This window comes from Heterocephalus glaber, unplaced genomic scaffold (genome assembly GCF_053883595.1).
Source record: "Heterocephalus glaber isolate CG9 unplaced genomic scaffold, H.glaber_assembly_v1.0 deba00001586, whole genome shotgun sequence".
NCBI classification, from domain to species: Eukaryota; Metazoa; Chordata; class Mammalia; order Rodentia; family Bathyergidae; genus Heterocephalus; species Heterocephalus glaber.
The window spans coordinates 3439133-3454639 of record NW_028258364.1 but is presented as its reverse complement, the minus strand read 5'-3'; the positions used below and the strand labels follow the sequence as shown (position 1 = coordinate 3454639).

The 15507-nt window shown below is 34.2% G+C and overlaps 1 protein-coding gene and 1 pseudogene across 1 annotated transcript; one reads left to right on the top strand and one right to left on the bottom strand.

The window, feature by feature from the left end:
• Positions 1 to 1971: 1971 nt before the first annotated feature.
• Positions 1972 to 7414, top strand: Il2 (interleukin 2). The gene is made up of 4 exons (XM_004854936.3): positions 1972 to 2613; positions 2704 to 2757; positions 5266 to 5412; positions 7276 to 7414. The coding sequence occupies exons 1-4, from the start codon at positions 2467 to 2469 to the stop codon at positions 7384 to 7386; spliced, it is 459 nt and encodes a 152-aa protein (XP_004854993.2). The 5' UTR covers positions 1972 to 2466; the 3' UTR covers positions 7387 to 7414.
• A 3259-nt stretch (positions 7415 to 10673) lies between these two features.
• Positions 10674 to 13331, bottom strand: LOC101720214 (zinc finger and BTB domain-containing protein 1 pseudogene; annotated as a pseudogene).
• Positions 13332 to 15507: the final 2176 nt, after the last annotated feature.

The following is a 15507-nucleotide window of genomic DNA, read 5'->3' as shown; positions in this document are numbered from 1 at the left end:
GCTTTGATAGATGGAAAATATGTGCAGCAGACTGACCAACCTCTTTGGTAGGGAGATATAGGGACTGAGGCTGTCCTTCTTAAAGGCTTGGGTTACTCAACTCTAAGAAGCAGAGTCACAAAAAAAGTGCCAAGCAACTAAAATAGCTTCTTGTTGAGTAATAAAATTTTACATGGTGAAAGGAGAAGTGAGGAGTATAACACATGTGGTAGTTGGCAATCGAGTAATGATCATGTCACCACTACAGTTAGCCAGAAAAGCCAGCTTGTTTGTCAGACATGTTAAAAATAGAAAGTATGACACAGTGTACAGTAGCTTTCTCATCAAGCATCTCAAGAGAGAAATTATAAGGCCAACTTTTGTACTGGTGTCCCTATTACACAATAATAGGGATAAGTTAAGGGCCCAAAGCTCAATTTTCTACAAGGTCCCAGAAATATACATAGAATTCTCTAATGGAAATAACTGGAGAAATATAAATACCAAGACCTTGAGAACATCAAAGGCCTCATTGGAAAAATCCCCACACAGGAAAATGTGTGGGTGTGAGTTCTTCCTTTCTGGAAGGGGAAAGAGTTGAGCTGATGAGGCTGGGATGAGACACTAAGGGCTTGAGAGAAGTGAAACAAGTGGAATAAAGTTGACATGCATATTGACAAATAGCCTCCGTACAACAATGCTAATGTTTTAATTTAAAAGGTACAGAGAGATGTTTTGAAATATTAGGTAACAGAAAAACACCATAAGACTTGTCCCTAATTTGGCTTTATCTTTATTTCTTCCACCTAAGAAAATGTGATGCTTATTTTAATTTTTATGATATTTTATATTCTCTATAATATTGCCCAATCCATAGATAATTATTATTAAACCATTTTCTCTGTCCTTTGTAAAAGATTATAATTGAGTGTTCCTTACAGTGTTTAACCATTTCTGCCTTTCTCACCCTCCTCATTGTCAAAATTCATTTTAGTGTAATTGTTTATTTTTCAAAATACTTTACATTCCTTTCTCTTGACAAAACACACACCTTTTACCTAGGATTATATTTTTCCAGGCACCTAGCTTTCTTATTATACATCACGTTGAGAAAGAATATAAATGTAAGGGAGTGGCTTTTGGAGTCAATGTTTTGCAACATTGTAGTTTCAAATCCTTATCCTGCCTCTTACTGGCAGTCATGGCTCAGTGACCTAGAACAAATTACTATACTTCATTTCTCTAATTCTCAGTTTTTAAATTTGAAAACTGGGACAAACTGAGAACCATCACTTCACAGGTTTATGTAAGGTTTAAATTGGTTTGTGTGCCGGCATACTCCCCCACCCCCTTCTATACATCAGAGGGTGTTTTAGGTGCTACATGAATATCTGTTTAAGGATTAGACTAAAAATGAATAATGCAGTAAAGATAGAGGTGTAATAGGCAATCTCTTTGAGAAAGACATTTTAAGTTCTCCCCAGAATAGAAGTATATAGTTATACCGTCATTCAGCCAGTTAGTGCTTTATATTGAGGAATGAACACATCTAAATATTCGATCCAGTTTACCAACTAAAAGTATTGATCTGCTCATATTTTACAATCACTCTTCTTACACTCATAATATTGCAGGTGCTTCAGAGGATAAGTCCAAATCAATTACAGAGAAAACATAACTAGAAGCATGGATTGATTTAGAGATGACACATATAAAGTCTATTATAAAACTAGTCTCAACATCCCTGGATGTTAACTTTTTCTTAGTACTTGTTAAACATCACACTCTTAAAAGTACAACAGACATTAAGAGATTTCAACAGATACTGAAACAACTTAAATTTAAGATAGAGTAAAACATTACTTCAAACTCAATAAGCCTTTTAGGTATCTTAATATTTCTCTAGCTAACAGCGTAAGAAGTGATCTATCATATTGTACACAATTAGCTCATGATGTAGATTAAAAAGGTAAAACCATCCTGAAACAGGAAACCAGTATTCTTCCTGTCTAATCAACAAATCTCAAATTTATTCATTTCATCTATTTACTCTTCTTGTCCCCACAACATGCTGCTTACACATTCAGCATAGTTTTATGACAAAGAGAAAACTTTCGTGAGCTACTTTTGTATCTCCACCCCCTTAAAGAAAAGAGGAAAAATTGTTTCATACAGAAGGCGTTAGTTGTACATATTAAAACTATTGCCTAAGTGTGGGCTAATGTAACCAAGAGGGATTTCACCTACATCCATTCAGTCAGTTTATGGGGGTTTAAAGAAATTCCAAAGAGTCATCAGAAGAGGAAAAACAAAGGTAATGCTTTCTGCCACACAGGTAGAGTCTTTGAAAATATGTGTAATATGTAAAACATTATGACACCCCCATATTATTTTTCCAGAATTAACAGTATAAATTGCTTCTCTTGTTCAAGAGCTTCCTATCACCCTCTCTAATCACTACTCACAGTAACCTCAACTCCTGCCACAATGTACAAGATGCTGCTCTTGTCTTGCATTGCACTAACTCTTGCACTCATCACAAGCAGTGCACCAACTTCAAGCTCTACAAGGGAAACACAGGAACAACTGGAGCAATTGCTGCTGGATTTACAGGTGATTTTGAAAGGAGTTACTGTAAGTATTCTCTTTCTTACTAAAATTATTGCAATTATTTTTTTCTTACTGGAGCTCATTTTCTAATAGCAATGTGTTATGCTTTCTCAGAGGAATCCCAAACTCTCCAAGATGCTAAAACCTAAACTCTACTTTCCCAATAAAGTAAGTACAATTTTTTATATTTATATATGTTTTAATAAAATTACAATTAATATGAAATTTGCACAATCATTAGATTAATAGTGCTTCAGTTGAAGGAAAAGTGAATAGCTTCAAAATCTTCTTTTAAACTATACATTTGATAGTGGGGTTTCTGTTAAAATGATTTTGCTTATATTTTTATAGGTATCTGTGTGCTGGGGGAGAGGGAGTGGGAAGAAAGTACAGCAAAAATATTCTCACTTTGTTCCTGGAACAGTTTTAAAAGATTATGTTGACTTACTGTTTTATTTAAAAATGTAAAACTCCAGATATATTTGATCATATCAATTTAGGTATAAAAATCAAAAGTGATTTCAGAGGAGCTCACTTAAACAATCCTTATTGTTTTAGGAAAGATTTTTCTCAGAGTCTGTCTTTGAGACTTTGCCTAGCACCATAACTAAAAGCACAGACTCTGGGGCCAGATTATCGGAAGTGAAATCCCAGCTCTGCCATGTTCTTGCTTTCATAATTTTGGGCAACTTATTTATTTTCTTTGTAAGTCAGTTTCTTCTCTACTTACAAGAATAATAATGAATGTACTTAATATAGTTCTGTGAAAATTCAGAACAAAGTCTGGCAAGTAGTAAACATAATATAAGCATGAACTATTATTACTAGTAGTGAAGACAAAATTATTGCTGGGAAGTATAAAGCAAAATTTTGTACTACTATTTTTTAACCAATAAAACTAGAAATTTAAAATACTATATGATATTTCCCCCAAAATTAAAAGCTTTATTTGGTTGTTTTGAGATTCAGAGAGCAATAAATTATGATAAGCAATATGATAATAAATATGATAAGCAATAAATTACCTGGGATCCTACAGCTACATCAGAGTGCAAAACTTTCTAGCAGTTGTGACAGTAAACAGAATGCATACAATGTTGGTGCCAAAGAGTAGGGTAAATTCCAAAAATAGGATTTAAGGGGACAAAGATGTGACATTGTTGATCCCTTTCAATTATAACAAGTGAATTCTGCTTCAAACTACTCTATTGAAAGAGGAAAATGAAATAGCTTGCAGATGCTCCTTTATTCTAATTAGAATCAGCAACTTTTAACTCCAGCAATAAAAAGCCATTAGACTGATTTCTGAAGGAAATAGTTCCAAATGGTTCGTGCCAAAAAGCCAAGCCCTGAATAGATAGAACTTGTAGTAACAAATTGAAAGGGCAGTAGATGGACATATCAGGAAATACATGTTGTCTGGTTTTACCTTTTTTCTAAAGATTGTTAGAAAGATGACATGAGAGTATGTACATAATTTAAAGGGTGGTGGAATTCTTTGAAATCTAAGTTTCTAAATGACAACTGAAACTATTTGAAGCCCAAAGTAATGTGATAAACTCCATTCATTTGTTCACTTAACTATCATTTCACATATACAAATGATTTTAGAAATTAAGCCATTTAATTCAGAGGCTGCTACGTTAATGCTATAATGAAAAAGTTAAAATTTAATCTTAGCTCCATCTACTCATGTGGCCTTGGGGAGGACACAAAGTCTGAGATTTAGCTTTCTTATTTGTAAAATGGAGATAACACTAATGTGCTGGTTATCTCAGATGTGGTTGTGAACTTAAAGAGGCTTATTTAAGAGAAAACACTTATGGAAATTAAAATGTACCATCGAGGTATGAAGTACTGTCTATATTCTATCTATCTATCTATCTATCTATCTATCTATCTATCTATCTATCTATTTATCTATCCATCTGGAGACCTGTCCAAAAATCCTGACCAAGTATTATGGCTTTTAATTTGGTTGGGACAAATTTTTTTTAAAAATAAATCTTGATGTAGTAACTGCAGAAAAATAAAAAATTTAAGACACAGTTACATGTGTCTTGCTCAGGCAATATTAAGACTCATTACTACATTGTTTTATAATCTAATATATATAACATTTGATAGATGGTGTTCAGGGCTCCTTCAATCCTATAACATTTTGTGATTCTGAACTCAGATTATCAAGTATTAGATTCATAGAATATGATTCCTATACTTACACATTGTGATGGCTCTGGTTCTAATGACATCTATGCAGACTGTAAAAGTAGCCTAAATCTGTGATTTGCATTTGGATGCAGAAATGTTGACTTTTTACAAAGCCTAACTAAACTGAAACAAATGACTCATTAGTTATTAACTAACAGTTAATCCTAAATTTTTGAGCCCTTGTTTTTCCAGTTTTGTAACATAAATTGTGTTGGTCCATTTTTACAGCAACACTAGGAACAAAGATAATGCTAAAAGCTATATACTCCTACTCTTTTTTTTTTTTTTTTTGGTACCAGGGATTGAACACACAACCTTCCACTTGTGAGGTAGGTGGCAGAACCACTGAGCTAAATCCCCAGCCCTATACTCCTACTCTTAATAAAATAAATTGTAGATTAACTTCTGATTCTGATGTTTAATATAGGGTAACTGAGCTGATAATTACTTTTACTATTATACTAGCCCTCAGAATTGCAACATCTTCAGTGCCTAGAAGAAGAACTCAAACCCCTGGAGCAAGTGCTAAATCTAGCTGAACACAAACACTTTCCCTTGATAAATACCAAGGATTTCATCAGTAATATCAACGTAACAGTTTGGAAACTAAAGGTAAAACATTTCTTTTATTTGCTGCCCCAGAGGTGTGAGGAAAGTACAGTGTGGGGAGAAAGTACTGCATTTTAAAGTGGTATATCATTTTTGGTATTTGTTGAAGTACTTATGGATTTAATTAGCCAACATTTAAAGTCCATCATGAGTCTGAATCATTTGCAATGTTAGATGATACAACGTTATATCATAGAGTTGAGAAATATAGGCTAGAGAGTTCTATCTACCATCAATCTCAGGGACGTATTCCCACACCTACACTTTTTCATCTGTCATATGAACACAAAACTGGAAGTCAAAGAAGGTACTGAATTTCCCAGAGAATAGACAGATTTCATTACATTTTGTAATTCCTTCAGATCATTTATCAGAATCATCAATACTGAGATTACCTGAAAGTATTTTCAATTGGAGTTTCCCTGTCATTGGTGGCAGGATTAACCTTAAGCTATTTGTCTCAAAAAATGGCAGCCTTAAGATGGTCAAACGACTACATACTTAACTCCTTATTTAAAGGTCCACTTTTAGGACCTTAAGTACTGTATTTTTAATGGCACAGGAAGCATGAAATAAACAAATAACTCAGGTGATGTGAAAGAGATAAATAGCTCTCTTTTATCGTCCTATCTGCCAAGTACAAAACTCATGAGTTAATAGGCATATAAATAAGCAGCATAATTTTAATTATAGTAATAGAAATAAGTTTCTAAAAGTATATAACTGTAGTTGTTTCCAAATATGAATCAGTTTATTAGTGGGCTGTTTCAGTTTAAAGTTTTTAAAAAGTACAGTGAGATCAGTGTCACCTAGACATTGACAGATTAGGTTACTTATCTATGTCAAATAGTTTGCTCTAAAACATCATTAATTAACATCAGAAAACTTACTCTAACTTGATAATACAAACTTAAGATAAATTGGGTGAAAATTAGAAAATGTGTTTCAAAAGCCCCATACTTTTAAAATTTTAAATACCCAAACTATATTACAGTGTTTAAATATGTATATGAGGTGTATCATACTGCAACAGTTTATTTAAAGGAAATCCTTTTAAAAGGAATAGTTTATGTCATGTAACTTTCAAGGAATTACTTCAAATTTGAAAAAGCCATCCCATATATCTCACTCACAATATCAAAATATCTCCTTTTCAGCTTGTCAGCTAGAGGCAGAGTTGACATAGCTCCTTTCAGCAGAAGAGGTTAATTTCTATGAGATTAATCTGGAGAACAAAATTTCTAATGTTTAGTCTTTTAAAGATGGGAAACCCATCTGCATTGATACTAGGGAGGAGTGGAGTAATACGTATATTTGTGAAGATGTCCTTCATATAAATGTCCCACAAACAGAAACTTGTCCTAATTTACTCTGGACTGATTCTATCTTAATTTGGGGGAAATATTAAGAGGTTAACATAATTGAGGAGTTTCTTAATCAGGGTTTAGAAAAAAATAATACTGCATATCGCCTCATATATATAAGCTATATTGATACAGATATAAATATAAATTCATATCCAGGAAAAAGAGGTGAAACAACTTTTTTGCATGCAGAATTTCATAAAATATTTGTCTAGAACTGTTTTCATTCAGATGTTCATTTGTATCTAATTCAGGAAAAAATCTTGTATTCATTGACAAATGAGAAAATCTCAGCTTGTATGTTACTATCAGTTGGTATCACAATAAATATATAATTTTGGCATATCAGTTTGATAATTTCAAGAAAATGTGAATGATTAATATATTTAAAAGCTTAAAAATAAAAATCAGAATCCTATAAGAATCCTATGAGACTTGGGTTGAGAATAAATATATGTGGCAAATTACTCAAAACTTTAAAATTCAAAATTTTATTTTATAGGGATCCAAAACAGCACTCACGTGTGAACTGAATGATGAAGAAGCAAACATTGTACAATTTCTGAAAGGATGGATTGCCTTTTGTCAGAAAATCATCTCAACAATGACTTAATAATCACATGCCTTCCATTTAAAACATATAAGGCTTTCTATTTATTTAAATATTTAAATTTTATATTTATTTTTGAATGTATGGTTTGCTGCCTTTTGTGACTATTATTCTTAGTCTTCAGATTATAAACATGGATCTTTTAAGATTCTTTTTGTAAGCCCTAAGGGCTTTAAAAGGGTTTCATATAAATTATTTATTAGAAAGTATTTATTATCATATCGAATTTTAAATATATCTATGTAGATTAGTAATAAAATATTTAATAAAATTCATGATCATAAACAAGCCTGGATATTTGTTATTTTGGGAACAGCATAGAATAAGCAGTAAAATATTTCTGAATTATTCATATGAGCTGTATGATGGCTAAAGTGCTTACAAAAATCACTTTTCTCCTAGAGAAAATGTAGACTAAAGATTATAGACTTTTCAGAGCTGATTAGAAACTTAGTTCTGGTTTGAGAAATACTTATTAGACAATATTTTCCTTCTCTTTACATTCAAACAAAATTCCAAACACAAATGTGCTTAAAACTTTTTGTCTTAATTTTGTGTTACTATAACTAAACGCCTGAGGGTGGGTACTTGATACTGAAAAATAGGTTTATTTAGTTCATGGTTCTGGAAATTTAAGAGCATGCTGCCAGCATCTGCTGGGAGCCTCATGGCAGATGACATCACAATGGTGGGACCATGTGTAAAAAAGAAATTTTAGGGGTGTTGCCAGCCTCCCTTACAACAATGCATTTTTGCAGCAACAAATCTAGTCTCACATCTGACCCACTGACAGCATTAATCCAATCATAGAGTAGAGCTCCCATGACCTAATTAACTTTCACTACTCCCTGCCTCTTAAATGTTCCATCACCTCAACACCACCCATCAACCTGGGGACCAAAATTCTAGGAGATGAAAATTTGGGGGACAAATCATATTAACAAAAATAGAACTGGTATATCAAGAGGCTTAGTAGTATGGCCTATATCAAAGTGCTTTCCTCTCTTCTGGTTGGGCCCTGACACTTGCGAGCCCTAATAGGTTTAAGGGACAGAAGAATTTCCCATCTTTATGGGGTAGTCTGTGGATGGCTATGCCTCCTGACCAAAGAACCCATATTTTCTCAAGGTGGCACTTAGGATACTTTTTCCTTCTGGGCTCTGATAATCTTTCCTTTTATTTTGCTTTTTAAGCTAAGGAATGCTATTCTGCTGTTACAACCTCTAGGGTACTTGTACTAACCAGCCATCACAAATTGCTTGTGCCTTGACCAAAGCTTTGTAAATAATTTCCTTATTAACTTCTCCTTCCAACTAAGTATGATATCTTTCTGCTGCTGGGTCTCAAATATAGTAATTATAGCAGAAGTAGGCCAAAGAAATAGACTTTCAATATAAGATGTGGAAACTGGATTGTTCATATATTCAAGAAACAGCAATAACAGGGCACAAAATCTATGGGATAAAATGGCATCCTTGTTACTCAACCTATTATCAATGGTAGCATGGGATGAAATTCAGACAAAGGCAAGATGTTAAGAGAGCACATCGCTGTGATATTAAGTTGCAAAACAACAATAGTTATAAGAATTATAATTATCATCTATATTCCTATGAGACTCCAGGCAAAGAGCAAAGGGAGAAAATCATAAACCATGAATGCATAATTAAGAACATATTCAGGTAGTTAGAAGTCTTCCTTGCCAGTTTTGAAGGAGTCCCTCCTCTCTTGCAGTCACAAGGCAGCTATGACAGAAGGCAAAGCTGAGATCTGATGTAAGGTCTACAAAGGTGCAGTGTGAATTAAAAGTTTAAGCCTTTCAAGTGTCTTACACTAAGAATAGAGATGGTGTAGGAGTCTGAGATGTGACATGATGATATTTTGCCAGACATAGAGGAAACAGACCTCTAAGTATCTGTTTCCTGTTGAGAAAGGCAATCCCTTTTATTCAATAGTATCCTTTGAAAGAAAAAAATCCCTGCTTTAAAACCTTCCAATGACTCAAAAATTGAAGATAATTTTCCTCAGAACTCATCTCTACCATCTTTCATTGCCTCTAGACCTCAAATAGGAGTTAAGGCCTCAACACCACTGGTACAATGAAGGTGTTTAGAGCAAGAGATGTGAAAAGTCATGATCGGTCATTTATTTAATTGAGATAGGTGTGGCTACCTGTAATTCAGAATTTGGTGAAAATGATATTAATAGTTGGCTGAGTAGAGGCTTGGATTCTACAATAGCCTCTGTACTGATGCTAAAATGCAGAGCTTCCCTATAGAAGAAAAAGTTCATAGGACTGTGGAAAGGACAATGCTGGAATGAATATATTATGTGCAATCTTCTGCTACCACTTAGGAAAACATTATATGATATGTAACAGGAACACTATATGATATCTAACAGAATACTGTGGTGGCCTCTACGTCAAAAGTTATAGTAGATGGTGATGTAATGAAACTGGTCCCCCTGACCTCACTGAGAATAATGGAATCCTGAAGTGAAAAAACTCAGGTGGTAGCAGTTAGACCTCAGAAACTAGGTGAAGACAATCGCCACTATAAACTACTAGACAGAGCACTAATCAACGTTTTGACACAGAAGAGGTCTGCAATGAGGGCTGACTGCAAAATCTGTATAAAAAGATCAGCAGAAAGATTCTTATCCTGCTGGGTAGAAATGAATGCAAGGTGCCATAGCTGGCATCTTTTTTTGTTCCCAGCTCCCAGAATTGAGCCACTTCATAGACCTGGTACCCCTGCTTTAGGGGGATAACTTTGAAGAAGGTACTGATACAGATTTCTACTGTAAAATTTCCCCCAAGCCATTTTGGAATGGATATTTACCAAGAAGATCATGGACTAAGGGATGGAAAATATCTAGTTATTCTGGGAGTGGGTGTTAGATATGTTTGTGAACTGATCCTAAAATTCTACTGTGAGCCATGAAGAAGAGTAGAGGGTTATGGAGGTCAAGTGAGAAGTGATTTTTTTTTATTGATAAAAACTAAAGTTTAATAGTCATTGAAAGTGTAACACCAACTTATTGTCTACATTTAAAATTAATTTTAAAGAAAACTAGAAACAAAGAATGCTATTAAGAAACAACAAAAATGATAAACATTTAACACCTGAAGTGTACTTAAGATCCTAAATAAAAATATTAAAGATAAAAGGGCTTTGAAATTTTTTCCAACAATTCATCTTATAAAATCGATTTCTAAATAGCTCATAACCCTTTTGCTTTGGTGCTTTGTTTGCTATCAACTAGACATTAATACAGTAGAAAATCTCTCAGGTTCTTTTCAAATGCTTGGCATTATAATGTGATCTCATATTTTTCCTCAAATTAAATTTTGCTCCACATATTCCACATGTATACAGATGAATATCCATGTGGTGCTCCAATTGTTCATTATTTGGGAATATCTGAAAGCAGACCTGGCATATAGTCTCACCAGCAGATAAATGAGAAATCATATGCTGTACATGGTCATGTTTTCTGAAGTTTCCTTGATCACAAATGGAACAGACATACCTGGCCATGCCTTTGTGCATATCATTGTGCAGATGCAACTGACATTTTCTTAAAAACTGCTTCCCACATGTCTGACAAACTGTTTTTCCTTAGTATGAACAGTATAGTGTTCTCTTAAATGACTCCGCTGATAAAATCCTTTTCCACACAGATTACAAAAATGCTTTCGCCTATGATCTCTTTCATTTTCTTCCATAATCGCACTTTTAAACATATCTTGATCTAGGCAGCTAGACATATGTTCAACCACTAGATTTTCAGTTTCAAAACGCTGGCCACAATTAGGACATCGAAAAGGAAAGGCAGAATATTTAAATAACTGCTTTTTTTTTTGGATACTGTTTATTTTTAATGACTGTCCCTAAAATCATCCAGCATTTTAACAAACATATCTCTTATTTCAGACTGTTCATCAGGGTTTTCTTCCATGTCCATCTTCTCTTCTGTATTTCCTAGTCCATTCATTGTCAGATCTTGGGGTTCTCCAGATCTCTGTGCATGTTCCTGAAGCTGCGGACCCTTGACGAGGATCTGTCCACATTTACCACATGCACAGATGTTCTCAATGTGTTTGGCTAGGTAATGAGAAGACAGGTCCTCCTCCATTATTGTGAGTCCACACAGCTCACAAGAGGCATTTTCACTATCCTCTTGTACGGTACTACTGTTGTTAGGGAGCCTCAGATTTTCTAAAGTACCTTGTTCATCAGAATTTATTGACATTCGACGTTTTAGAGATTTCCTACCACTCTTTTTAATGCCAACATCTTCTTCGACATAGTATCTATAAAATGGCTCTTCGAGTTCATCTTCTAATTCATCATTATCAGTGGATTCATTGCAGTCTTTATCAGTAACTTTAATAATATTAATCTCTTTAAGCTCATCTGTAGGAATATCTTCAGGATCCATCTTAATGATGATTCTTTTCCTCTCAGCAGCCCTGTTTTTTTCTTCACTGGCTAGTTCAGATTCCCCTGTGCTACTTTTTCAATTTGCAGTGGTTGAAGCAGAATCATCAGGACCCTGGCTTGTGTTTCCTCTGTATTTGTCCGCCTGTGCAGAAAATGTTTTAGATGAATCTTTTTCACCAAATTCAGCTTTGATATTACTGTCTTTTGCATCTCTCATATCTACTATTCAGTGGTAAGATCATGTGTTTTGGTATGAATGTCTATTAGTACAGGTCAGTACATGTTCATCTAATAATTTTTCACAGCTAAAGCCAAATCCACAGCTGTCACAGGTAAAACTCCGTCCAAAGCATCATGATACCCTTTCTTTCGGAGCAGATAATTTGGACACAGAACTTTTCTTACATATATCAAACAGTGGTTCAGGAAAATTACCCAATTGTAAAGATTCTTCATCTGGTTCTCTATTATGAGGTGTGTTTACTGTTGAACTTGGCTCTGCACACCACCTGTTGGCTTCACTGCCATTTCTAGCCACAGTGTCTTCATACATTCTTACTCCAAATATCACTTTGGTGTTCTGTTTGCTGGAAGCAGAAGAGGAACATTTTGAACTAGAACAATCTGCATCTTGTATGTCTTCTAAGCAGTCAGGAATATTGTAAAGTTGTAGGTAGTTCATTGTCACTTTAAACTGCTCAAAACTGGAGGGAGCTGTCATAATTTTTCCTAAATACATAAATTGAAGAATGAGATCAAAACACTCAGCACCGATTTTCATGTTGCTGAGATTCAATTGTGCAATACTATGCTGATGGTTCATGAAAAACATTCTAAACTAGGAGCTGCAGACAGCTAGAACAGCTTTGTGTGCTTGGAAGTAAATGTCATCAATTGCAATGCAACAGTCACAGAGGAAACCCCATTCTCTTTGGTTGTTTAGCTGCTGCAGGACATAGCTGCTGTGGCTGGGCTTTGCCATCTTCTAGTAGAGACCCTGTTTTTATACAGGAAGCTCCCAGCCTCAACAATTCACTTGTTTTCTTTTTCAGACATTTATAGCATTCTAAGCAAATGCAGTTTTTCTTCTCGAAGTCTGCTCCATATTGTCACCACCTCCCTAATGTTCAGCATTTGGAAAAATCTAGTGGTTATCAGTTGCCTAGGCAACGCATAGCAATACATACCTGGAACCTCACAGCAGCTAACCTGTTGTATAAATTAATGCTCTTGAGAAATGATTTATTAGCATGAGTCCACCCCAATAGGGTCCAGAGGGTTAGCAGACCCTCCTACTGTACATTCTTAAAGCGGCCAAGCATTTGTACTGCTCAGGTTTCCTCCCTTCAAGAGAACATGCTGTATGGGACATAGTTGACTGAAGAAGCTAAGAAAGACCTGAACTGAAGTAGACCTAAACTATAAGAAATAATAAAAAAGTAACTACTGGCCAAAAACAAAAAGAATTCCAGATGAAAACACGAAACAGCAAAAAAAAAAAAAAGGAAAGAAATGAAGAAAATTTTAGAAGGAACACAAGTAACTAACAAGAATATGTCTTGTAATACAGTGGTACCTCAGTGGTACCTCGGTTCACAAACACCTTTGTTTGAGAACAATATGGTTCACAAACAGAAGCATTTGGCAAAATTTTGTGAGGTTTTTTTGTGTGTGATCTCTGCACTGGGTAATGAATATGACTGCAGCCATCTTTCCTGCATGAACACGAATGTGGGCATCTTTTCCAGAATCATGGAACAAATTAAGTTTGTGAACCAAGGTACCACTGTATTTTAATACATGCACAAATAAAATATTGACAATAAACTAATAGGGCAAAAAATGATAAATGGCATTAAAATGTTGCAGGACCCTTGCACTGTTTGGGACGTGATAAATGAATGCATTCTATTATGAGTCAAAGTTGAATATTACAATCTAGGATAACTTGTGAAAGGATAGTACAACTAAAAAGTAAAGGAGAAAATGAACCTAAAATAAGTTAAGAAAGAATCAATAAATGAAACAAAGAACAAATGAGACAAAAAACCCAAATAGCTAAGAATGAAGACTTAAATCAAATTCCATTAGTTATGCTATTAAATATAAATAAACTAAAACTCCAACTAAAAAGATTATAAGATGAAACTAAAACCCAAACCTAACTATATATAAAACCCATTTTTATTTTTAAAATGTACTTTAAATAAAAGGACAAAGACTTGAAAAAGATATGCTATGCAAATTCTAATAAAAAGTAAAAATAAAATACAGAGGAACCTAGGTTCACACATACACACACCATTAAAGCAAGAAATTTATAAAGAGAACAATTTTATAATGATGAACTTATAAATAAGAATAATACGAATAGTAATTCTAAATATGATTCATCTAATAGTAATATGCCTTCCAAATATACAGACTCAGACTTCTGCTTCCAGCCTTGATAGAGTAACTGGTAACAGTCTAGCCCTCCTCCTGCAAATAATTACAAAAGTGGGGCACTGAACAACAGGCAGCCAAAAAATTGGGATACCTAAAGAAACAGACACAAAGTGAATACCCACAAAAAAGAAAAGCAATCTTGACAAGTATAAAAAGGATAAGAGAGGGATTGGAATACATTTAGCAAAGCAACCTTGTAGAAATCTGTGGAACAGAATACCTGAAAGAAGAGAGCTATATAGAGAAGAAGGTACAGAAATATATGCAGAAAACATCTGATTTTTTTTCCCGGAAAAGAAAGAAATGTGTGCATATAGATGTGAGACTCCAGAACCGAGATAGGTGTGAGACTACAATGCCAGACAAACAGGAACTAATAGAAAGAATATGCACTGAAAAATTGTAACCTAAATAACCACTGAAGGTTGTAACTGGATAGAAGATATTCACATTTCAGTGAGCTAGAGAAACCATGCTGATTACCTTGGGAATTTGAAAGACCATTCTTTAGAAGTGGGGCTAATCTATTCCTAGAGTGAAGGCTATCCATAACCTGCCCTAAAAAGCTTAAAAGAAAGCATTGAAAGACTCAAGATGATCCAGCGGTAAGTTAATTCCTTTGCAGAACAAAATTCAGCATCTCTAAATCAAGGCAGAAAACTGCAGAAACTCAACAACAAAACATTAATAATATCTAAAGTGCAACCCAAAATGAAAGGCCTGTGAAAAAGCTGGACAATGTGAACTATGACCTGGAAAAAACTCACCTAAAAAGCAGATTTAAGAATGACAGAAATGATATAGTTAGCTAATTAAATATGTTCACAACTCAACATGTAATGTGAACACAATGAGGGAACAAATATGGTTTCCAAAAGAGAAACAGAAACTATAAAAATTGAAACTATAAAAAAACTATAAAAACCAATGAAAGTTCTAGAATAGAAATTGTAGCACTGAAAAGTATATAAAATGGAAAATTTACTAGATGGTCTTAATAGGGAATTAGATACTGAAGAAATAAATAGTAGCAATCTTACACAAAAAATCAAGGTCTAGAAAAGATAGGACAGTTCCAAAATTAATCTATTGATTAGCATAACCTTGGTTCCAACATAAAAGAGGGACTATAGGCCAGTATTTGATAAACACACACACACACAAAGTTATAAAAATATATTGGCAAAGTAAAAATTAGTGCTGCCTATAAAAGGTAATATATATGACC